This window comes from Ciona robusta, chromosome 1, assembly GCF_009617815.1.
Source record: "Ciona robusta chromosome 1, ASM961781v2".
In the NCBI taxonomy this organism is placed as follows: domain Eukaryota; kingdom Metazoa; phylum Chordata; class Ascidiacea; order Phlebobranchia; family Cionidae; genus Ciona; species Ciona robusta.
This window is the reverse complement of record NC_143235.1, coordinates 1,247,792-1,274,043: the sequence shown is the minus strand read 5'-3', so window position 1 is coordinate 1,274,043 and position 26,252 is coordinate 1,247,792. Positions and strand designations below refer to the sequence as shown.

The window sequence follows — 26,252 nt, the reverse complement described above, 5'->3', positions numbered from 1 at the left end:
AATTGGCCCCCAAATTTTAAACGTAAGTTGATTGCCACTAAAAGCATGAATGAACTCACACAAAAAAATATCGACCCAATTTCAGAAACCACGTTTCTCATAGCATTTTCAAGCGTACCACAAAAACGTTTAACTTTTACAATAACGAGCAAAATGGTTGACACAGCTTTAGTAGGAGAAAGTCAAATGAAGTAGAGAACGAATGTTGGTCACGACCCATCGGTTAATAGCATTTGAATATAGTAGGGTTGGGTAAGATGGGACACCTTTAGCACATACTATCTAAATATCCTGATCGTGTTTTAAACAATTAAGAACGGTCTATGTGAGTTTGGGGATACGGTTTTATAATTCTGTGAATGTTCTTTGTTTACTACTATATTAGACGAGAAACTAGAGTTAAAAGGTGTCCCGTCTTCCCCCACCCTACTGTATACTTTGTTGTCCAATTTCATTTTTTTCTCATTTACTGATGCAACCCAAGAAACTGTCCGGTTTTGAGAATAAACGAATGTAACTTATTTATTCTCGCGTAGCCGGAAACAGCAGTCGTTATAATCGTTATGTTCTGTTTCATGCACTTAGTCTTAGTGCATCCTTTTTGTCCATAGCGTGTTTTAAAAACTGTCGTTTGTCTATTGATTATTTTCTTTAAGTTTTTTAAAAACATATAGTTTACTATCGTTTTCGAAGTGATAAATAAAAATTCTGTTAAGCTTTCGTTTGTTAACTCAATGTGTGCCAAGTGTAGTGTGAGCACATAAGTTAGTTAAGCATGCAAGAATTTAGTGCCGCTAGACGGCGTTCTGAGCAGGTAAGTTCTGCCTGAGTGCACAGCAGAACTGCGACAGAGAGAATGCCATTTTAGGCGCAAAACAAAATCGACCAAGCAAACATTAAAGCCCGCAGGGTGTGACGGAACTGAACAGGAGGAATTTAGTGACTTGAAACTTTATCATTGATTTAATTAAGTAGAAGGCGTTCAGTTTTTCCTCCACATGAAGTTTAATACGGAGGTAGAGAGGGCGTGATTTGAGGTTCGAGGTATTTCGCCTATCGGTATCGCGTAAGCAAATAATGTCAAGAATGTTGTTTTTCATTTCCGATCATTACCGATGTAGATACGACCGCCTCGATAACGAAGCCGTGTCTTGGGCAAGTTACGCTCGGTTGGCGCAGCGGGTTCTTTGAGTTAATGAGGATGTTTGCCAAAAAAACAAAGCTTGCGCTGCGGGTGTGCCGATGTCTGCATCGTAGTTCAGCTTCTTGAAGAAGAAACGCAAACTGCTGTAAACAAACTCTGAGCGAATGACGTTGAAACGACGCCCATTTTCAAACGCCATGAGATTACTACGCGTTATATTTGCCGCTTATACGCTATGCTGTAAAGTGCATTGTTTTAGTGATTGATAATGACTGCAGTGGTAGGGTAGAGGAAAAAAACTGAAACAGTATCTTCAGGTATTGTATGTGAGCTTGTATTTGACTACACCCGGATATTACTTTCTTTTAGCAAGGTGACCATAGAATAGAAAGTGTTGCCTGCTAAAATGAAAGTATTATTTATTAACATCGCAGTATTGCTTGGAAATCTCATATCTTTGTTTCTATGGTGGTATGTTATGGGGCAATACAGTAACAGGGTATATAGGTCCTTATAAAAAGCACTTTTCGTTTTGCGAAGTATTGTTGAGCTGTTATAACTACTTGAGCCTTTTAAGATTGCAGCTGCGTTTTGTTTACGAAAGGGTTTAAATTTAGAGCACTATAAACCGAGGAAACTTGTAAGCTGGCACAAGGTGTTTGAAACACAACATCCGTGTTATATAACTGCCGTTTTCACGCCAGGCAAGTTACATTCATTCATTCAAAACAAGCAACGCCCACCTTTCACTACGATATGTTACGCAACCTGCAATAAGCGCTGTAATACCTTAAGCATATTGGACAGATTATGACGAACGATTTAATTACATGGTTTAAGGCTGGACCAGCTTTGATTACGTAGTTGTTGCCAGGGAGTGCTTACACAAGCTTGCGAGCAGTCGTGGGATCTTACCATAAAAGGCGACCAACTGCTGCGTTAGATTGAACCGTCTTAAATCAGCAAATCTGACAACTGTAGTCTTAAACGGGGTAATTGGTCTCGGAGTTTATTGTCTGTTTATTTACATGGAGCAATATCCTGCTAATTGGCCTAGCGGTTTAAATGTATTGGGATTTAATAATTTATGTTCAGTTTACGTTCATCGGCCTGTTGCTGGTACAAACTAGACCGGAAAAGGCAGGTCTGCTGTTAAAGTCTCAAGTGCGCTGGCGCGGTTTAGAATAGTAAACTTTGCTTCATTGATAAACCAGTATAGTTGCCTGGATTTTGTGCCGAACGGAAATTACTATCCGCATTTATAGGTTGTTTAAATTGATGGCCATATAACATTTTTCAAGGACTACTCGTATTCAATGATAGCTGATCTTGGCGGTTGTTTTTTAGAGGTTCTATGCAGTTTTCTATAGTTGTCTGTGTTTCGTAGCGAACGGAAATTAATATTTGCACACATGCTGCGTAATGTATTTTGTGTACGTGCGGTTAAAGTCTAAATTTAGCATGATGCGTGCTAAATTGTGTCACTACTTTGATAACTCGTCTGTCGCGGCCCAAAGGAGCGGAGGTAATAATACGCCAACAAATTGGTGTAAGTAACTTACATTACAGACATATGAGGGTATACGTTACCGCTAAGGATTAGGTAATGCCTTTTGGGATTCGAATTTAAGTTCTTTAAAAAGACTACGATAGTTATTGGATATATTGACAGTTTGACATGAAATCGTATTAGGTAAGTCAGCTTACGTGTAGCCCATATTGACTGCTCAAGTTAAAATACATGCGTATAAATCTGTATATGTATGATATATGGTTCCATGAATAAGAATTAGGCCCTGATCGAGTTCTTATGAAGTTGGACGATTCTTGTAACATAGTAATAGTTAGGATCAAGTGCCACCATAAATGTAACAGCCAAATTAAGTCTAACTAATGGAGTGCTATAAAATATATGGTAGAATGGGGAAAACGGGACACCTTTAGCACGTAATATCCAAACATCCTGGTCGTGTTTCGAACAATTGACAATGGTCTATGGGAGTCATGAGGATAAGGTTTTATAAATTTCTAAATGTTCTTTGTTTACTTTCAAATGGGGCGAGAAAATAGAAGAAAAATGTGTTCCATATTCCCCTTCCCACTGTATATATATCGCCTTAATTGGCCTTGCCAGTGTCTTATTCAATCTGTATATAGCTACTATAAATAGAGTCATGTATACACGCATATTTAACTGTCACGCTCTATCGCTTTTGAAGAACATTCGTTTTGTTTGTTGCTGCCAACGTGGAAACGTCACACCTGACGTAATATATACATATAACGTTACAAACCATAATCTAGTAAAACGGAATTTGTGCGTTTTGTTGTCGCTTGTTTTCGATAGCGAAGATCAAATTATTAAAACAACGAAAAAAAGGAACAACAGTAAAACGACAGTTGTTAAAACACGCTATGGATAAAAAGCTCCAGTTAAAAAGAAAATGTGATTAAAACAAAATTAAAGGTGTTTTAAACAATTAACAACGGTCTACGGGAGTCGTGAGGATAGAGTTTTATAATTGGTTGAATTTTCCTTGTTTACTACCAAAATCTTCCCCCACCCTACTATATAAAAAGTAAAAACAACTCGTTCGCTATCAAAGCTTGGAAGAGTTTTCATTCTTAAATAACCAGCTTGAAACAATTTGTGACCACGCTATTGTTCGGGACAATGGGATTTTTGAAGCGCGGATAACCGCGCTGTTTAAAGAGATTTTGTATGGAATAATAGAGCTTGGTCAAGCGTAGCAGTGAGTGTTATTCCGTTCATAATACACATGGAGCATATAGTGGGGTGGGGGAAGTGGGGAACCTTCTGCAGATATGATACAAATATCTTGATCGTGTTTTAAACAAGCAACACCAGTCAGTGGAAGTCGTGAGGATACGGTTTTATAATTCTTTAAATGTATTTTGTTTACCATCAAATGAGACGAGAAAATGAAACGAAAAGGTGTCCCATTCCTCCCTCACTGTACTATACGTTATGCCAACTATTTAGCCTCACTATATTAAGATGAGTCATTGCATTAATTTCCTAGATTCTTTGTCATTTTAATCCTTATATGGCGATTTAAAAAGTTAGGAAACGCTTGATACAGATCACTGGCCTGAGTGTTTCGTCGTTGTTGTGTCGGAAATTATTGAACCAGTGATAAAGGAAATGCATTGGCGTTGTAGCTGCTAGAGCAACTTTTAAATTACTAACTCGGTAGTAGACTGAATTGTAGTAGACTAGTAGGCTATGCTGCTTGATAATAGGCTCGGTAGTAGCTTTGGAGGCTCGGTAGTAGGTGAATGGGCTCGGTAATTGGTTAGTAGGCTCGGTAGTAGGTGAATAGGCTCGGTAATTGGTTAGTTGGCTCGGTAGTAGGTTTATAGGTTCGGTATTGGGCTATGGGCTTGGTATTAGCTATTGGTTGAGTTCTTATATTGCTGTTACTTTGTAAACTTTGTGCCAAAACTAATCTATTCACGTTTTCAGCAACTGAAATATTAACACAACATTATATTTTTCCCAGGTTTAAGTTTAAGTATTTAACATGAATCCCCCGTGTGCAAGATGCAAGAAGACGGTCTACCCCAGTAAGTTTAACTTGCATGCAAAATAGTAGGGTATCTATAGTAGTACGGGGGAGGGTGGCTTTTCTTTTTGCAACAAAATCCAATATTTTGGATCTTGTTTTTAACAATGAACAAAGCTATTTTAAAGTCGTAAGGATACGGTTATATCATTTTGTAAATGTTCTTTGTTTACTACCGAATGAAATATATATCGTATCCTACCCCACCCTAATACACATGACAATCTTTTATCTTTGCCATTATACTCCTACAACAGCATAACCAAAAGTTTCAAAGGTATAGGCCTACACAATTCAATAATATGTTTTAAAGCTTAAAAAATAGCATCGGCGAATTTGGAATCGAATACACTTTTAATTAATTAATTCCAATAAATGACTGCATGGGCAAATTTAGTGAATTTCTTTCATTAATTGACATGGTATTGGACCCCATAAGCTCTGAGTAAGAACATTGCGCCCTACTCCGTCCTTAAATACATGAGTCATTGCCTGTCCCAAAAAGTTACATTCGTGGTAATTCGTAAGCGAGCACGAGGTGTATGAAACAGAACACCCGTGTTATAACGACTGACGTTTCCCCGCGTTTATCATTCATCAATACCAATTGTGGTTTCGTGCCCATCTCTTTTAACATCTACATCCAGATGTTTACGCGAAACATCAGCCCGAATTTCTTCTATTTTCGACACATTTTATTTCGTGGTAAATCAGGTTAGATTTCCGCAGCAGTAATTCGATTTGCGGATTAGTTACGGAGCAGTTTAATGCAGAATCGATGTGTCTACGAATGACGTCACTAGAAATCGATGGTCTAAGTGCCTTCATGTCTAAAACCGAAAAGCCATCCGAAATAAATGCATTCACCCACCTTTAGTTTTGTGTTTTTCTGGTGCTACGAAAACGTAACAGACTAAAATCAAGTCCAACAAATTGTATACCATAAGATATTCTCGTACCCCTAAATGCACCATCGACCGCTGTCGGTTATTTCTCTATGTTACTGTATATGTTACTATAAAACGCAGTTCCTTGACCGAAACGTTTTCGGGTTTAAAAATTGTATCTTTAAAATGTAACACATAACAGCCCTAAAATGCAGTATACTACTACACGCCGTACGGTTACGGTGTACACAAGAGTCGGCCGATTACTTATGATAGGATAATATACATAGTGTGACTAATTTATATTTAACGTGCAATGGTTTATCATTTTATTGTTTATTTCCAGCGGAAAAGCTTTCGTGCTTGGACAAGACGTGGCACAAATCCTGCTTCACGTGCGAGACATGTAACCTCAAACTTACTATGAAGACTTATAAGGGGGTAAGTGGCTTTAAACGAGATAATGTAACTTATTTATCCCCGCGTGGCGGGGGAATGACAGTCGTTTCACACGGGTGTTCTGTTTCATACACCATGTGCTCGTTTACGAGTTACCACGTATGTAATTTGTCACGGATTGTATTTTGGGATTTTTATTTATGGTTGATAATTTGGACAACCCATTAGTGACCATTCGGTTGAGGCAGTTTTTGGTAACAGTCTTGTCCATGGACACATACGCCTACAATGGTAGCTGCCATTTTTATTGCCAATTAATCAGTTTTCAATGTTTAACGACCTTGCTTGCGATTACTGACTAATAAAGCTGTCACAATAATGCATAAAACGTGAAGCAAGCGCAATTATACGAAACACACGGGAATATATGGGACAGGTTGTATGATGGTGATTGATTTTGCTTTCGTCGTTCAAATATAAAATAAAACGCCAACTAGCGTATAAACTGTCTTTCTATATATTTGGGTGGGCTATGAAAACGTTGGAAAAAGATTTCTTTCTCTTTTCTCGTCGCGTTTAGTAGTTAACAAATATTATTTACATAATGATATAACCTTAGCCTCACCACTCTAAAAGAGCGTTGTTAATTGTTAAAACAAGGTTGGGAAACATGGGATTTTAGGTAGCAACAATATCCCATCTTACCCCACAGTACTATTCTCTACAACGCTATGGGACATATTTATAAATATTGCTCTACTAAATAAATCATTTTAGGTTTTTGTTAACTTGTATTTGTTACAAGATTGAAATTATCGGATATTAGAGAAACACATTGTATTTGTTTGTGTCCATTTATTAGAAATCTGCTCTCTTGTTTTGATTACAACAGTTTTCGATATTGAATCCAAATGTGCCTAATTTATCGGTATGAAATCTTAGATAACTAAAGTTATATTTCTTATATCTATTATCATTATTAGCGTTATATTTTATTTTATCATCCCTTTTCAGTACAACAAACTTCCATACTGCAACACACACTACCCAAGTAAGTATCTTGTAGTTTATAATCTGTGTTGTAGTGTTTAATGACCGGTGTTTCATGTGTACGACTGCCTGCGAATACCTGAAAAAGAAAGCTTGTGTTATGTTTAATTTTTAAAATGACTCAAAAAGTTACATACATGGTAACTTGTAAGTAGACACGAGGTGTATGAAAAAGAACACCCGTATTATAACCACTGTTGTTGCCCTGGCATGCAAGGATAAATAAGTTACGTTTTTATTCATTTATTCAACAGACTTTAGGCAATTACTAATCAGTGCGTGAACTCAATTCAATTTGTTACACATTTTTATATAGTGGGCACTGGGCAAACTATGACCTGAACCCCTGCAGGTCCCCTGGCGTGCCGCGCTGTCGGGCCTCACCAATATAGAGTAAAGCTACCCATAACTAATATATAATAGGGTGGGGGAAGATGGGACAACTTTTCATTCTTTTTTTCATCCTATGTAGTAGTAAACAAAGAACATTCAAAAAATTTTAAAACCGTATCCTTACGACTTCCACAGACCGTTGTTAATTGCTTAAAACACGATCAGTATATTTGAATATTATGTGCTAAAGGTGTCCCATCTTCCCCCACAGCACTCCAGTATCATTCCACTTACGCTTGTGGCAAATTACAATTAAATCTTTTCTATGGCCTAAAAGGTAATAACGTAGACATAATAAATTTGGTCCCACGTTCCCGTAACATGGTCCCATAAAAATCTAGACAAAACATGAATCATATTATTTACTTTTATTTTCAGCCACGAGATTCACTGCTGTTTCAGACACACCGGAAAATAAACGACTTGTAAGTATTTATAAATTTCCGACAACCTGGTTTCAGTAAAGTTACATTAGGAATCTGTTATATATAGAAACCGTTTACCTTATCTCGGAAAAGTTTACTTTTTGTTAAAATATTTGAACATATTTTTAATTCTTCTAATTTTTAACCAAATATATTTACATTTATCGTTTTAATATTGGTATAACTGCTTGTTAAATATTAGTTTAGCAAACAACAACTGAATTTTAAATCAGAATTTGTTATGTAGACTCTTGTAGAGGTTTTCACTTTTATCTTAAAATTTTACCTGCTTTTTCAAAACCGCATGAGTACGACTAAACATATTTTTTAATTCCCCTATATAGGCCCAACAACAGAAAAATCAATCCGAAGTAGTATACAGAAAGGTAAACAACGTGTTTTATAACCAACCTGTTTTGGTCCTCAACGTTCGATGTCAAACGTGCTTTTTTGTGCATTTTTAGATATGGTTTGGGAAAGATGGAACACGTTTTCATTCTTTTTTTTTATCGTCTTATTCGATAGTAAACATATAGGATTTACAGAATTAAATAACCGTGTCCTCATGCCTCAAATATTTGTTAATTATTCAAAACACGATTAGCAAATACAGGATGTATTTGCTAAGGGATCCAGTCTTACCCCAAAGTACTATACAGTAGGATGGGGAAGATGGGACACTTTTTAACTCTATTTTCTCGTCCCATTTATTAGTAAACAAATAAAATGCAAAGAAATATGAAACTATGTCCTCATGACTCTCATAGACCGTTGTTAATTGTTTAAAACAAGATCAGGATATCTGGTTATTATGTGCCAAAGGTGTCCCATTATTCCCCACCCTACTATATATCCCCTCGTTGTTTAATACAAGTATTTATACATGTTATGCTTTGTGAAGTTGCAATCTAACGTTGATTGTTTTATTTTCAGGACAAGATGAACGCTCTAAAGGTTTGTCTTGCATGTTGTTTAGTGATTAACTACAGTGGTAATCTTAGCTTAATGCAATTTGAATATGCATAATCTCCGTTATTGTAAAAACACATTTTGTTTCATATTTTCCCTTTTGTTTTACCTTTTTTTTATAAATTCTTACAAATAATGTTCAAATTTTATTTTCCATCAATAGGATTTCACTCAGGTGGCAGAAACAGTATCAAGCAGAACAGGTAAAATGTTTAATAGTAAACTCCAATTGCAACATTAACTTAAATGGAGGTGGCTTAGGTTCATTATATTGAATACGTTCTCAAAACATAAGCACAAGCTATTGCCAGGCGTTTTTCACTTTGGTCTTTATTACAAGTGCGTTTAAGATAAAAGTTATTTAATAAAGGGAATCCGAACTTAGTGAAAGCTTATGTAGAATATGGATGGAACACTTTTCATTCTATTTTCCCGTACCATTTGGTAGTAAACGCAGAAAATTTATAAATCATAACACCGTATCTTTACTACTTCTATAGACCGTTATTAATTGTTTAAAACACGATCAGGATATTTAGATGTTATGTGCTATAAAGGTGTCCCGTCTTCTCAAACAGTACTATACATTGAAAGTGGCCAAAGGCCAAAGTTTTAGAATTTCATTAATAGCTTACAATAACATAACTTGTTTTTTAGCGACCCAAGCCTCGAAACTTGCATCTAACATTAGCTACCAGGTATTTACCACCGTGTTCCAAAGTGTAATTTGACGCTAAGCAAGATGTCATGACCATAACAACCCATACATAAAACTCTCTTTTTTGGTTCTATGTTTTAAGATTAAAACATCACATATGCCAATACCAATGTTATCATTTTAATTAAGGACCGTATTGAATTTGATTTTAGTATTTTAATCTAAAATGTAAAAAAATCCAGTTAATTATGTCTTGTATTTTAGCTGTAATGTTTTTATTGAAATCAACCAGATAAAAAAGCAAGGCATAAGAGCAGCATAAATAAACACAAGTTGGAGCATGACAAAACCGATACTCGTTTATGCATCTCCACTGTGGTTAACAAGAAAAGTCTTTTTTGTATTTTCTCTTTTCACCCCTAGACGGCGCCCCATGAAGTCGGTCGTGACGGTCCAGTCCCCGTGGAAAATATTGTCAACAGAAGAGCGCCGCCAGGTAGCGCACCTGCGTATTCTGCACCGCAACCACAACCACCTGCACCAGTAGTAGCCCAACCGGTAAGCGGGAGGTCATTTATTAGCTACGGCTCGACTATATAGTACTGCATATAGTAGGGTAGGGTAACGGGACACTTTTAGCACATAATATCCAAATATCCTGATCGTGTTTTAAACAATTGGGATCTAGGTGCTAAAGGTATCCCATCTTACAACTCAGTACTCTAATTTTATAGAAATGATAACTTTGTTTTTATTGTTTAAAACACGGTTACAAATATAGAATATCATGTGGTGAAGGCACCCACCTTACCCCACAATACTACAGTTTGATAAATATACGTTTATGTGCAGCCACCTCCAGTACAAGCGAAGTCACCTACTACAACACCGAAGGTTCGTTGTTTTATGTTATATCAATGAATGAACACAACTTTATTTGTGACCACTTCAATTGCCGCGTGTCTTGCTTTGATATATATATACTCTCATGCAGTGACGCAGTTTTTACTAACCCTTACTATAAAACAATATATTCACATCTAAAATTTTCCCACCCTAACAGTACGTAGCTATATACGACTACGCCGCTGCTGACGACGACGAAGTCTCAATACAAGAAGGCGATAAGTTGATTGATGTGACGGTTATAGACGAGGGGTGGATGGAAGGAAGAAATGCAAGAACAGGAGCTTACGGGATGTTTCCGAGCAACTATGTACAGAAAGTTTAACAGATTTACCACAAAGCAAAACAGCGTGACACCTAATGCTATGAACTGCTCTGTAACTCGATTAAAATGACCCGCAACACAGAATGGAAAATGCTGACAAAAGTTTTTTACATGCGCTCTACTCAAATGAAGAAATGGCACTTCAAAACTATTCTACACAATATGTGAACTGCTATTTACTCTTCGTAAGCATGCATACACAAAACGGGAAATAGGCTTTTAATGATGTATTTTGTTTGGTATACATCAAAACTGAGGCAAAAGTAATCTCTATGTAAAAGTTATCCCAAAATATTTTTATTTCGTGCTAAATTTGAAGCATTCCGTTTCTCGGTACATTCCAACACAAATCATTCCAAGCGACAAATACCATTATATACACCACACATACATATTGCGTATATTTCTGCATTTGCTACTAAATTGTAAGAATGTACATGTCTTCGCTCGGTTTAATATTCCGTATACTGCGGTTTTTATTTAACTAACCTTCGCTTGGTTAAAATACCTGCTGACGAACGGACGCTGCTTTTACTTTCGTAAACTCCCCACTCGAATTCGGCACAAACTGCTAATTTGTTACAGATGTTCTAACACTCATTGACTCAAATACAACCTGGTGACAGAAGCGAATTGCTTTGTGTGGTTTTTGTATTAAGATACGTGTATAGAATATATAGTAGGGTGGGGGAAGATGGGACACCTTTAGCACATAATATCCAGATATCCTGATCGTGTTTTAAACAATTAACAACGGTCTATGAGAGTCACGAGGATATAGTTTCATATTTCTTTGAATGTTTTTTGTTTACTACTAAATGGGATGAGAAAATAGAGTTAAAAAGTGTCCCATCTCCCCCCATCATACTAGATAGTGCATCAGCGTCTGTATGAATACGTAACTTTTATTCCGAGTGTATGTATGGCGGCAAAAGCGATTTCTTTTGTGTGTATGGTCGTTTATGTTAAGGTTAACGTGTGATGTATATGCGTATCTAACTTATGTATAAAGTGTATATATAATGTATGTATGGATACTTAACGAAAATACGAAGCGTGTAATAGTATAACAGCATGTGTGTTGATGCTTAACGAAAATACGAAATATATGGGTATAGTGTACGAAAGAAGCATAATGTACAGTATGTAACTCAATCTCGTGTAACCATACTAACATACAGAATACTCAACGAGGTGATGCCAGCGCAATGAGCGAGGTAAAACGCAGATTTGTGATGCAGCTGGTGGTGGTATATGAAGCCATACATATATATACGCGTATTAAAGTTTATTGTACCAAGTATGACCAGAACATGCGAGAAAAATATATTTTAAAAGTTTCGTATTTCTAATACAACCCCAAAACTGTTAGTTTATTATCAAAGTTACCTGAAGCGAGTTGTAGTTTCTACATTCCTACAAGCGCCATCTTCGTTCCTCGTCGCAATTATTACATTCCCGCTTTTACAACACAAGAGCGAAGCGTGTGTTTCAGTTAGTAGCAGGGCAGTCTATTGTGATGTTTCTATTATACTGCTTAAACAGCGAGAAGACAGAGTGTATATATATATTACTGTGTGGTAAGATTATGTTAGCACATAATATTCTATGTTTTCTAATCGTGTTTTTAACCATTAACAACGCTCTTTTAGAGTTGTAAAGATACTGTTATACAATTCTGTAAGTATTGTTTGATTACTACCAAATGTGGGAATAAATGAGACCATCTTACCACGAGGTACTACTTTGAAAATTTGAGCAAAGTTACTACGAATTGATAGTATCTACTCCTTATATATGTGTTACTATGGAAAAAGAAAACAGTAAAATAAAGAACTTTTAGGAGATAAGTAATTCGTAAGTATATCTAACATAATACCAATACACGCATACATTTGTTAGATTTGGGTTAGTTACTCAACTATACTGAGTTCATTTTGCCCCACAGTGTACCAAACTTTAGTATATTGAAACCCATACGATAAGGATACATGTGAAGGTTTTGGCACAATGTGTCGTTTTGTTTTATCTGTATATTTTACTGTGGAGTGGTATTAATGTAATGTTGTAATCAATTGGTCATTTACTTCAGTGCTTAAAACATCGTCTATTTTGATGTCCGCTAGACGATAGCAGAGAGCAATGTTTGGTATTCATCAGAATTCCGTTAAGATTTTTATTTTGGCCCATAAGGTGTCAGGCAGTCATTGTGCAGTCTATATATATAAATACTTCATTGATAAAGAGTTTATTTCCACATCTGCTAGATGACATTAGAGAGCTTTTAAAATCTTTTAAACCCGATGAAGATTATATTTACGTCCGCTAGGTGACAGTCAAGATAATAATATAGCTAGCTATTACGATTTCTGGAATAAACGACTAATTTTTGTTCAGGAAACGCAGTTAGGCGTAAAATGAGAGAAAATGGAACGTTTCGTGCGATGGATACTGCTATAAATAGGCGGGCGGTGTATATTTGACTTCTAATTGAAGACTCTAATTTAAACTTGCGGTCAATGGCCAGCTGTGGGGGATTTTGTTGCCCAGCATCTGGTACTGGATATTTGAACGAACTTATAAAATCGTTTCGAAAGTCCATTAAATTGAAGTCGACTTGGTAACCTTACACGTCGGCTGGAGGCTAATTCGTAACGAGCGTTCTCTGTATTTAACAGCGCGATAATCTTACGGCAGTAAACAACTAATTATTTAAGCTAGCCACGTAATTGCTGCTGTAGCAAAACTGCAAAGAGTTTCTTTAAATGTCAAGAATCTGCGCTTTGATGCCGATTTTTATGGCGGTTTTGGTATTGAGGGTCGGTGTGTCAGAAATTAAATAAGGCATAGTAAGGTGGGGGGAGACGGGATGCCATTTCATTCTATTTTCGCGTCGTATTTGGTAGTGAACAAAGAACATTCCAAGAATTGTAAAACTATATTTTTACGACTTCCCATTGTTAATTGTTTAAAACACGATCAGGATTTGAACAATATGTGCTAAAGGTGTTCTATCTTTTCCCACAACCCTATTATATATATATAATTTATATATCTATTTATGTTTATATATATCTTTTATTTATATATCTTTCCTATTAAATATATAAAAAAAACTTTGGTGTTTAGAACTTTTTCGAACGCTGTTAATACTTTGAGTTCTAACAAGCCCATAATATGCTGTCACCCAGGTGACAACAGCAAATCGGTTTCAATCAGTGGAAAACCAATACTATAATATGAAATAAGGGGTTTACGGAGCAATGCGTGCTTGCCTATGACTGTAGCGTTCAATTGCTTTTAACCGATGTAAATCTTCGGGCAGATCGTTGCTACAAATTGCGAGGCTGAGTATAAAGTGCCTTACAGATGCGATCTTACCCAAGATATCGTCGTTTCAACTCGCTTAATTTTCGTCGCCGAGCCTTGAGAATAAGGCGGTCAAAATAGCCGATGTAATGGCCCCATTTACAAGGCGATACGCGATCTCTAAATTCGGGCTTGAGTCATTATAACCGACTATAGCGTAACACAAGACCTTTGAGAAACCAAGGGCCTGAAATCCAATTTCAGAATTACGTGACTCAAAATTAAAGGCAGCCCTGGTTTATGAAGGAATCAAATAAACACCTGGGGGAAAATATCCAAGATTTGAATATTGCTGAATTATCATATATAGCTTATTGAGATAAACGTTTCTTATATATATTTTACTCTTATTTACCAAAAATGAAAAAACAAACGAACTAACCATAAAGGGGTGTAAATTTTGTATGTTGTTAATAGTTATATAAAATTCGTCACGATTATAAAACGTATATATAGCAGGGCGGGAGAAGATGGGGTACCTTTTAACTCTATTTTCTCGTCCCATTTGAAAGTAAACAACGAAAATTCAAAAAAAATATAAAACTGTATCCTCACGACTCCCACAGACTGATGTTAATTGTTTAAAATACGATCAGGATATTTGGATATTATGTGCTAAAGGTGTCCTATCTCCCCCTATTCTGCTAATATATATATATAAAATTCGTCACAATTGTTTACAAAAGCAGTACATCAAACAACAATTATTTTTGACTTCGCTTCTGTATGCTGTTTGTCACTTTTAGTGCTTTGTCTTCGTAGAAATTCTAGGCTACGGGTTACTGCGACATATCTGAAATTATTGGCTATTAAAAACACGGCGAATATTTTAATTGTAATGCCTCAACTTGGCTGCGGACTCGTTCTAGTGACTGTCAATAGCCCATAATTAACTTCGCTTAAGTAACCAAGTAGTTGCACACGAAACGGTGACCATAGGTCAAACAATGTTGGCAAGGTGCCTCGTATTTTATTAGGTCCGCGCCAGCAGACACTTGGGCCGGGCCATTGATTATATACAACCGCATCGTATAAGCAAGACGGATAGCGACAGAATATAAATAAATACCTAAAAGTGGGAAGCGGCTTAATTTGATAATTACGATACTTTGGTGGTCCGGCACGAATGCTAGTACAGGCTGCTGCCGAAAACGCTAAAAATGATTTAAAACAACAGATGGCAGGCGGTGATAGAAAAGCGAATTTCGGGAGAATTTCAAACTAAACTCATGACTGCTAATAACACAGTATTTAAGCGGGAAGAAAGAATAAAAAACGAGTACTTTAAAAATAATGTTTGAAATTACTAGGAAGACGTTTAACGTCGTAAGGTAGTGGGCGACACGGGTACGCGGGGAGGAACGGTTAACTGACCAATAGGAGACGGCGCTGTCATGTGACCTGGGGGGCGTGAAACTCCCAGAATCGGGAGGGAGCTCGAAAAAGATGGGGGGAGGGAGTAAGGGCGGAGGAGGGCCCCTCCTGCTATAAGGTTGGGGAGGAATCCATGGTGGGTGGGTGGGAACGTCCCTGGTAAGGCGACCCTTGGTCGGTGTAAGGTAGGAAGTTGGAAACCTGAGTGAAGGTCCGGGGATTTCTGGAAGTTTCGTTGATTCGTGTCGTTAGATGGCGGGCTTTCGGAAGGTGGTGGAGTAGGGTTAGGGGAGCGGTCTGAGGATAGAGGGCTGTTGTCTCGTGGCGATACTGACTCATTGGTCGCTTGTTGTGGCATGTAGTACGTTATTGGTGGGAGCACTGGGTTATAAGTGGGTGGAAAGCCAGGGAGGTGAGGATTCGGTGGGAAGAGCCTTGGGAAGTTCATTGGGTGCTGTTCCAATTGCTTCTGGTACTCCCCTGCTTTGTCGAGTAAGGCGTTCTCGTTCGTTAGGTGGTTACGCAACATAGAGTAATGCTGCGACGCTAGGCCAGCGTTGGTCATTGGGGTAGGTACGAAACCTGGCTTTGCAAACTGCGGTAACATAGGGTTCGGTGGTCCCACGAAGGCCGGGTTTCTAACGGCTTGCTGCGGGAAACTAGGGCTTGGCTTCCCGCCAAAAGCAGCTGCGCCGTACAAGCCGTGCATGGCGTAATAATTCTGATGAGCCCATACCTCCCACTCGCTTAGATATTCACGCTTCCATTTTGTACGTCGGTTTTGAAACCATATTTTTATCTGTAAAAGTTAAATTTCAGATCAAGGTTTTGAATAGCTTGGTAAGAACGATGGTTATATTTATTTTAATACAAAATGAGCGCTTTTCGGTGGGAACGTTAGAGCCCGCCAAGTTTAGGTTAAATAATAAAGAAATTAGCAACAAAACTTGTTAAAATTGCGTATAATTACCTGCGTTTCTGTCAGTTTTAGCGCTTTTGACAATTCCATTCGTTTTCCAACTGAGAGATACTTATTTCTATGAAACTCAGCTTCGAGTCGTTTTATTTGTTCGGGAGTGAAGGCTGTTCTAGGTCGTTTCTTGATCTCGTTTTGTGGGGAGTAAACTCGAGAAGATTCTAATGGCAAAAAAATGTCGTCTAGTTTTTGTACAAAACAGAATAAGGATAAAACAACACAAGCAATTGTAGGAAATTTTGATTATTAAATTGCTAAATTTTAGAGCAAACACCCCTTACTTAAAAATAGCATACATTCTTCTTCGTTAAGGCGTTTAAAAGTAAAATCATACTCTGAAAATTAATATGCGCTTTATTTTACTTATATTCGCTGTCAAGATATACATAAAGGCCTTTACCGACATGCAAAAACGTAAACCGTATAGCATCCCAACAAAACGCTCTAAGGTGATTTTTATTATTATAAATTAAATTTGCCACCAAGTTCACCCCAAAATTACATGCGTAGTAACTATTAAGCGGGCACGATGTTTAGAACAGAAAAAACGTGTTATAACAACTGTCGTTTTTCGGCCATGCGAGGATAAAAAAATTAGATTTATATAAAGTACCATATATATACATATGTTTTGCACACAGAAGCAGTCTTGGGGTGCCTAAAGCAGTGGTTTCAACAACGCACATCTAATGGCAGCCATTTTAATTACATTCATTATAATATGAAATGAGTAAGCCTTACGTACGGTGATAACGCAGTATCTTTCATTGTATTTTAATTTCAATTTTGAATTTAACAATTCGTAGCAACTATAATTCAAAACTTCATTCACCTCTTTCACACAGAAGCTGCTTCGTGACGTCATCGTGTGACGTAGCTGGTGACGTCACACAAGGCGACAAGCTCGATTGTGACGCACCGACCACATCAAGAATTTCATCATGAACGTCGTTTGTTTCTTGTGCGACACCTTGTGAGGGAAACGACATCTTCGAAGTCACTACGTGCACGTTTTCCTCATCATGCTGATTTGAATCTAAAGGAAAAATTGAAATGAATCATCCGGTTGGCATTTATGTTTATATTCTATATAAGTTAAGTTCTATGCTATGTGGGTATAAGATCCCACAGCGTGGCACGCCAGGTTCCTTATAGGATATCGGTCAGGATTGGCCCATTATACACCGAAAGTTAGTGTACAGCTCAGCAGGTCAGGGGGCCTCGAATTTAAGCCAGAGTAAACTTATTTGTCTCACTTTATGCATTAGATTAATGTTGAAAGCCGTAATGGTAATGAGTCTGCCTGGGATGCGTGATGTGTTATATCATTTGAATATAATTCATGACAAATAACAGCGGTACATAATGCGTTAGATTAATACTAATAAAAGAGCCTGCTTTAACGGGGCATATATTGTTATATATTTTTACTAATATCCCCTAACACATACAGCGCTAAAATGTTATAGGTTAAACTTGCCGTATTGGTGTTACAGCCATTTGTTGCCTTTAGTAACTGTTGCGCCCAAATCAAATATTTATGGTCATTTTGCCCAACTATTTCGGCGCCTTGGTTTGTCTGGGGCTATTTGATCTACACGCGTCGTTGCGTTTTGACCAGGGATTAATTTCACTTTAGTTTTACACAAACACCGCCCACTGCGTATATGAGACACTGTACAGAAAGTGCTTGAATTTGTCGAGATTTTCAGACAGCTCTTTAGTGACTGTCAATCATGTTATACATAAACCCCTAATTAAATATTTCGCTTGATTACTACAACTTTATTTCAAGATGATTGTCTGGCAACTCATCGACATAAATTACCGCCAAGACCGTTTAATAGATAGTTATATACAATATAGTTTAAACAACATCGATTCGGTGATTTTTCGCTGGGAATTTTTTGGGTTTTATTTCGAGTGCGCAGGAGTAAATAATCACCTGCTGCGCATTATATTTAGTTGAAGTTGTAATCCAAGTAGCTTGGAAATAAATCCAATGAATCATTTTCCGATTATTTCAACACAGGCTTATAGCTCGCGTGGGTGATTGTGGAAATAAGCTGTAACATTATGACAAAGCATCGGGACAAAGCATCAATTATATCATTACGTCGCATTTGAAATCTTCGTATTTTTCACCGAGTTGAAATATGCGCAAACAGACGACAGCAATTACATTTGCATGAAAACACTTTAATGGAATTGTACACCTCCGGGCGATGGCCTTTACAACTTGATACGAATCAAAGTACATTCGCCACACGAAAGGTGCGATAATTAAACGAATCTTTGACCAATTACGTCCACGTCGCTTCTGCTTGGCGAAAACACTTATTTTCAATGCACAAGAACAGCCTGTTCGCCGGAGGACTGAGTTTTCTTTGATCCATTTATTATTCCGTTTCGGCTAATCCACCAGCGTTTACAAATATAATTAAGCGCACATCGCTTTCATCGTCGTACGTTCGTGTACAGCGAATTTTTGCGGTCGCCCGCTCACTGTAAATTCGTTACAAATTGTGGACCAGGATAGACCATTCTCGTCGAAGTAGATTAGAGGTTCCTCGGACTTATTTGTGACGCAAAATGTTTTCGACATTTTTAATCGTATAATTTGGACAAAGATATTTTTATGATTTTTAGTCGTTTAAAAACGGAAAATTAATTCTGAACATATTACATGCAAAAGCGCCCATCGCTACAAAACCTAATTTCCGCGTTTAAATTACAAAGAAAACACGAAAAGCAACTAAGTGTCCTTATTCGCTTGCGAGCACTGACCGCAGTGGAGACACGCCGTCCATTTTGTTGACTCTATAAACACCGAACAACTTGAAAGGGTGAGGGGTTTGCTATGGGTTAACTGGACCACCGCGGGTACAGAGATATATTACTGGGTTGGTGGTTGGGGTTAAACTAACGTTGGTCCAGTGAAGACCACAGGGTTGTCAAGGTCAAAATACTGGTCATTATAAAGTAACAAATCCTTTACATTTCATTCTCCATTTTAACGCTGGGGTGAGATAGACAGCTTTAGAATAATATCCCATATTTCCTGATCGTGTTTTTAACACCTAGCGAAGTTGTTTCATAATCGTATAAATGCGCTTGCGTATTTTAGTAAATAATTTTTGTTTACTACTAAATGGGGCGACAAAAGAGAACGAAAACATAGACTATCTTTCCACATATATATTATAACTAAATGCTTGTCTTGATTTAAATGCGCGCATTGGGCAAAACTGTTTAACTAGCTCCGTGTCCCGGTAGTATATAAAAGCTACTTGTTTTGTTTACGTATATAATGTATCAAATCTGTATTATTTGTAGCTGATGAACACTGTTATAGCTCTATGGCTTCGTAGAAATATTTTTGCCAAAAATGTCACATTTTACAAAATGTATCTTGATAATTGAGTTGTAACGACTTTGAGCGCATTTTTTTCGCAACAAGAACCACAGTGTGTTGATATAGCTTAGTTGTCGCTTTTGGTGTCACCGCTATGATTTACAACTGGTCTGCCCGCTACGTTGGCTACGTTACATCGATGCTTGTTTACCACAAGGTACTGGTTCATGAGATAATCCTTAAAGTTTCTCGTTAATCACGAGAACTAATATCCTTCATGTCTCTAAAAGCCGCATGAGAAGAGGCATAAATTACGTTTGTTATGTCATAAATACGATTGCTGCGTATAAAGGCGGGTGGGTGGTTAGCTCTGCACCTGGCCAGAAAAGGCGATTTCACGCAAATTTTGAAGCGGATTTCCAATTGATTTATGGACGATTATAAATGTTTATCATTCGAAATTTGGACTCCCGCGTAGCCTTGCCCTACCATATGTCCTCAATGGTCAAAATAATTCATTCCGTCAAGGTTTTTTCTCGGTGATGAGAAATTGATTTTAAAAGAGAAAAATAATAATCAACCACAAAGCTACATACGTGGTTACTTTTAAGCGGACATGAAGTGTTTTAAACAGAACACCCGTGTTATAGCGATTGCTGTTGTCCCGGCATGCGTGGTTAAATAAATTACAGTCATTCACTTATTCATAGAAAAACGAATATTTACCGTATTAAAAAATCATTTTCAATTTTCCGAAAACATTTGCCTAAACCGGTTAAAACCAGTATTATCCGGTTTTATAACCAACTCATTATTTCTCGGCCGCAGTTTTTAACGTTGGCAAATATCCGCTCAAAGGGCTGCACCTGTACAAGCCGGCCAGTAACATTCGATCAAAATGTAGCGATCCGCCCAAGCTGTTTACGCTTATCAAGATACATCAGTCATAACGATACGCATGGATTGGCGGAAAATTAGTGATTTTTGACGTCTTAGTTTGAAGCGTGGTAATAAAATGACAAATTTTATAGCCGTCACCCACCGTGGAATATATAGTACCATGGAGGAAGACTGGACACCTTTAGCACATAATATCCAAATATTCGAATCGTGTTTTAAACAATTAAAAAGTCTATGGAAGTCGTGAAGATACGTTTTATAATTCTTTGAGTATTTTTTGTTTACTACCAAATGGAATGACAAAATAGAATAAAAAGGTGTCCCATCTTCCCCTACTCTACTATATAGTACTGTGGGGTAAGATGGGAAACCGGTAGCATCTAACTTATTCTCTGATCATGTTTGGACTATTAACACTTTTTTTTTAGAGTCGTGAGGGTACGGTCATATATTTTTGTATTCTTTGTTTCCTACCAAATGGGACGTTAAAAGATAATGCTGTGCCATCTTACCCCATTTACATACTATCCAATTAAAGAGTTTATATTTTCGCAGAGTTGGCGCGCAATAAATGATGTACGCGGTTACAGAAGAACCGGTAACTGCAATAGGTGGCATTTATATTTTTCTCGGCATGAATAAATGTGAATATAACTTGCTTTATCTTCGCGTGGCCGAAAACGACAGTCGTTATAACACGGGTGTTTTGTTCAATATGCCCCTCGCGCAAGCTTACGGGTCACCAGTACGTATGTAACTTTGTAGGTGATAGTTTTTTACACTTTTAAACTTGGAAATAATAACGATGTTCACATATGTAGAAAAAAAAGTATTTAGATTCGGGAAAACATTCTTAATTGGCGACCTGCCTTTTTCTATTTTTGTTTAGGCTTCTGTTAAAAAACGCTGTATAAATTGGCATGGCACACAGAGAATCAATTAAAATCTGCTTCATTGTGAAAAATATATTGACAAGACCAATTCACGAACACCTGCCTATAATAATGTTTTCATCAGCTTGCATGGTTTTCTATTTTTAAAACAATCAATTGTATTTCCTGTATAGGTATTCAAACCATTATTCTTAGTGGGGAACAAATTGATTTATTTTTAATCGTAGCAAATCTTAAAATAAAAATCGATCGAACTGTTTTAAACTAATCTATTTTTATTCCTTATGAACTATTTTTAATATACAATTAATTTTGCAGCTTTTTTTTGCGTATATACCTACAGTCAACTCATGGTCTTAATAGTTAATTGATTAAAACACGACCAGGATATTTGGATATTATGTGCTATAGCAGTATCCCGTCTTACCCCACCCTACTATACATCCTTTTAAAATTTAGTTCAATCGACCGAATGAAGACTGCATGAATACAACCCCTTGTTTATAAAGCGAATACCTTTAGGAATTAGCTCGTTGTATATTTAGAGTAATTAGCATTCTACGTCAATAGTTCGTGACGGTGATGGTGAAATATACTTTTAGTTCAAAGCAGACTTAGCCAAACCGATGCATATTTGAATATTACCGCATTCATTAAATGAATGTACTTGTTTTATTCTCGCGTGGCAGGGCAACGAAAATCGTTATAGCACGGTGTTCTGTTTCATACACTTCGTGCCCGATTTTGAGTTACCACGTATGTTACTTTGTGGATAAATATTTTTTAACGTTTAGGCGTCGATTATATTCACGTATGTAACTTTGTTGGTAAATAATACTGTGCTGAAACTATTGTCTACGCATTATAAAGCGTGCAACCTTTGTAACGGTGCTGTGTTGTATCAGCAACTGTATATACGCGGGGTAATAGGTCGCTATACCTTTATCGTTAGCGACGCCATTTTATCTTCCCGCGATATATTTCGTTAGTTAAAGATAAATAGATAGAGGCTATGGCTTATATATAGTATGGTGTTGGAAGATGGGAGATATTTTATTCTATTTCTCGTCCTATTTGGTAATAAACAAAGAACATTTAAAAAATTATAAAACCATAATCTATAAACGACTCCCATACACCGTTGTTAATTGTTTAAAACACGATCAGGATATTTGGATATTATGTCCTAAAGGTGTCCCATATTACCCCGCTCTACTAAAGCTCCTTAAATGAACCAAAGTATTCAGGATTTTATTAAATTTAATATTTTGTCAAGTGTATATATTCTGCGATGTTTAGGCGTACGAGTGTTGTGGCAATGGACCAATTACTGGCCTAAGTTTCAGGTCAGATATATGACGTGTCACGCTGCAGGATGACCTCACCCACGTAAAATGGAATACGGTTTTAAATGTTGTCTTTATTCTAATTGAAAGGTACTTCACTTTTCTTAGATATTACGCATTGAAACTATTTTTACATTAAATATCTTCTGATTCATTGCTTTAAACTGCGGTTAATCTTAATACACCTGTTACTTTAAAGAAAAAGTCGTCCGAAATTGGTCGTTTGCGTCATCGCATCTTGCTACGAAATTGCATTGCGTGTCAAAGTCAACTTTCGCGAAGACACGAAGCGCGAATTACGAAGGCCGCCTGCGATCCATTATGACGTCACGATAGGCGTTAATGAACGAACAAAACGCTAATAACACCATCTAAACATTTGTTGCTTTGAACATTTCGGTCTGCGGCTGAATTTCGGCAGATTTGTCGTTTTAATTGGCATGTTTTAATGTTTGCTGAATGTCTGAAACTGAAATTCAGATCACGCTTGTGCGTAAAAACGTGACTAAAATTTACAAGGCCTTAGGTCGCGTTTAGGTACCTTTACATAATTGTGACACTGACTCCTACAACCGTATTATGATATCGCATGGATGAAACACATCTATATAGACCGGTTTGTAATCCTATATCCCGCGTATATTGCTCTATTACAGTTGGTATATAAGTGAATCTTTTCCCAGGGCGTAATAATAGGACTCTGGTAGTTAGGGGTTAAACTGTTTAACTTCTAAAGTTGGTGTTAATGTAGGGGTGTAAGAATATTCTTTAATTCGATTTAATATCTTGAATCGATAAGCGCCGCTTCGGTAATTCAAATTTACAATAGTTGGAGGGTGGGGGAAGATGGGACACCTTTTCATTTTATTTTCTCGTCCCATTTGGTAGTAAACAAAAACATTCAAAGAATTATAAACTGTATCCTATAGACCGTTGTTAATTGTTAATACGCAATCAGGATATTTAAATATTATATGTGCTGAAGGTGTCCCACCTTTCCGCACAGTAGGCCACTATTGTCGTATTTTCTGCCTTAAACCGCGTTGGTCTTAAATCGTGTTTTGCCAACTGCGGTTATATTGATTCGGACTGTTTTAAAAATGCAAATCTATAAATAGTTGGTTTAATAAAAATAGCTATGCTTATTATTTAAATATGCGCCGGCCTATACTTAATATCGATGTGCCAATATACACAATTTAATAAGTAATAGTGTGGTAGGACTTATATACATAAATGGTCTATATCTGCTTATATAAACGTCACGAATGGTGGGGTAAGATGGAACAAATAATATCCCATATTTCCTAATTGTGTTTTTAACGGTTCTAACAATGCCCCGTTTTAAGTTTTACACAAGGATACGTGTTTATAATTCTTTGTTTACTACTAAATGAGACGATAAAAGATAATTCCAATATGGCTACTCAACTTAATCTACTATTATGAAAACATAAACCATCACCATACCTCAACCTACTACAATATACATTCATCCATAAGACTTACTGTGTATTGGATTGTCCAATCCTAATGTTGTAGTAGGTTTCGTATTCATATTGTCTTCTCCGTTCATCGTAGCATTGCCAACATGCGCCATTTTGTGTTTTGCTCCGAATCGCTGCTGCTGAAGAAATTCAAAGTTCTCAACTTTTCTGGCTTCGGTCTCGTTCACTTCTTTTTGCTTTTCCAACTTTTTTTGGTCTAGATTTGACCTGGAGTTTTGATCACCGGGTATGGGTGTATGGTCCGAAGGTATTTGGTTGTTAAGGCGTCGTTTATCTTCTGGTATTTGGTCGTTTCGTCCCCACGCAGATGGGCAGGACCCGGACAAAATGCTCGGCGGAAAATACGGGATTAAATGGCGGAAGTTTTCAGAGTTCGACGTCTGTGGTCTAACATAGGGGTGGAATTTGCTCTGCGACGTCTTCTGCTCGTTCTGAAGACTTATTTCCCTCGCCGGCGAGAAAATCTTGCTTTGCCATTGCTTATCTTTGCTGTTTACATGGCTGGGAACTTGCATATTCTTAGATATCTGACCCATGGTCGTTTGGTCTTCACTGTTACTACTATCCATACGTGCGACCACTCGCTTCAAGTCGATTTATGTTATGATGTTCCATCGTCTCGTCCAGGTACTCGACCATGGGCGCAAACACAGTCTTCGCGTCGCGAAAAACTGCAGCGTTTTTCGCGCGCCACCTCTCAGGTGCCCTGTCTCTTTACACGTGTTTTATAACTCGCGTGTGTCCTTCGCATACAGCTTGGTCTTCAGCATACAGCCAACATAAGTGGTTCGAAAGTTAGGGCGTCGTTCGCTTGTATGTCGCACTTAACTGTAATAAACACGCATTGTTACAATTCCCAGCGATAGAAAATCTAAACAAACAACTTTTTTAAGTTTTTTTTATAATCACACAACAAAAACGAAATAATGAAAATCTTATTTCTGTTTTGTCATTTTAATTAAAAACAATTAGTCCATTTTTATCTGCATTCGTTTTAAAATTGGTTTGGATTTTTTAACAGAAAAAAAAGATAACTATTTTATTTTTTTACCATTTTATTTTTTACTGTTTTATTTTTTTGTTAATTTTTAAAATTTTGTTCATTTTTTAAAGTTTTTTTTTTTAAATTTGTACATACACCTATTTACGCTGTACCACGTATTCTTTATGTTCACGCCATACTTTTAACAGTTTGAACATCCACTGAATATTTGAAACGGTCCATGATATATACTGCTATAATAACTGCAGTGATACTTAGTTGCCCTGATGATTTTCACTGGGCTGGGTTTTACTGGATAATAGTCACCTTTCGGTCTTTACTTTGTTAAACGCCCACAATGAATGAGACGCTTACGACGTAAACAGTTGTAGGAAATTTAAACGATGTCATAATTTTTCCGTAATTACTCGTTTAAGCGCGCGCCTTTACGACTCTTTATGACGCAATAGTGCTGTCGAGTTAGCGCGACGTTTTTGTTCGAATTCACCACCCGCATTCGAATTTTAATTATGACTCATAATGCGATTTGGCTGTCGATCAATTGTTGCCAAACAAGCCAGATGAGAAGCGCCCGCCATCTTATCTTGTCATCATAGCAACAGACACCCTGCAATTAAGTTCTATTAACAAGGAAACAAACGGACACGCTGATTTAAATGTTTCTTTTCGAATTGTCCCCCCATTGAACGGACATCGCACACCGGACGCATTCCAATCACTAAAGGCCCATTGTTTGGACATAAAGGTTATTGTTTGCTCATATACAGCAGACGAAGGGCGTAGCG

The 26,252-nt window shown here is 37.2% G+C and overlaps 2 protein-coding genes across 3 annotated transcripts; one reads left to right on the top strand and one right to left on the bottom strand.

Annotated features, from left to right (window-relative positions):
• Positions 1-1,347: 1,347 nt before the first annotated feature.
• On the top strand, positions 1,348-11,376 carry LOC149741168 (LIM and SH3 domain protein 1-like). Of its 2 annotated transcripts, none has more exons than XM_089875377.1 (12): positions 1,348-1,461; positions 4,669-4,732; positions 5,965-6,059; positions 7,032-7,068; positions 7,839-7,885; positions 8,230-8,271; positions 8,819-8,839; positions 9,018-9,057; positions 9,512-9,552; positions 9,936-10,070; positions 10,365-10,406; positions 10,576-11,376. In XM_089875377.1, exons 2-12 carry the CDS (start codon positions 4,690-4,692, stop codon positions 10,741-10,743), a joined length of 711 nt encoding a protein of 236 aa, XP_089731503.1. In that variant the 5' UTR covers positions 1,348-1,461; positions 4,669-4,689; the 3' UTR covers positions 10,744-11,376. The 2 variants fall into 2 exon arrangements, with proteins under 2 accessions (XP_089731503.1, XP_089731496.1); XM_089875370.1 differs by lacking the exon at positions 1,348-1,461 and adding an exon at positions 2,701-2,837.
• Positions 11,377-15,066: 3,690 nt separating this feature from the next.
• Positions 15,067-25,319, bottom strand: LOC149741167 (uncharacterized). Its single transcript, XM_089875239.1, has 4 exons — positions 24,466-25,319; positions 17,295-17,498; positions 16,457-16,623; positions 15,067-16,285 (listed from the first exon to the last, which is right to left on the bottom strand). Exons 1-4 carry the CDS (start codon positions 25,031-25,033, stop codon positions 15,431-15,433), a joined length of 1,794 nt encoding a protein of 597 aa, XP_089731365.1. The 5' UTR covers positions 25,034-25,319; the 3' UTR covers positions 15,067-15,430.
• Positions 25,320-26,252: the final 933 nt, after the last annotated feature.

Coding starts and splice junctions, on each gene's coding strand:
- LOC149741167 (XM_089875239.1), bottom strand. CDS start 25,033: ATGGATAGTAGTAACAGTGAAGACCAAACGACCATGGGTCAGATATCT. Junction 17,499..24,465: donor ATTGGACAATCCAATACACA/GTAAGTCTTATG, acceptor TTTTTCCTTTAG/ATTCAAATCAGCATGATGAG. Junction 16,624..17,294: donor GCAGCTTCTGTGTGAAAGAG/GTGAATGAAGTT, acceptor TTTTGCCATTAG/AATCTTCTCGAGTTTACTCC.
- LOC149741168 (XM_089875377.1), top strand. CDS start 4,690: ATGAATCCCCCGTGTGCAAGATGCAAGAAGACGGTCTACCCCA. Junction 9,553..9,935: donor CATCTAACATTAGCTACCAG/GTATTTACCACC, acceptor TTTCACCCCTAG/ACGGCGCCCCATGAAGTCGG. Junction 10,071..10,364: donor CACCAGTAGTAGCCCAACCG/GTAAGCGGGAGG, acceptor GTTTATGTGCAG/CCACCTCCAGTACAAGCGAA.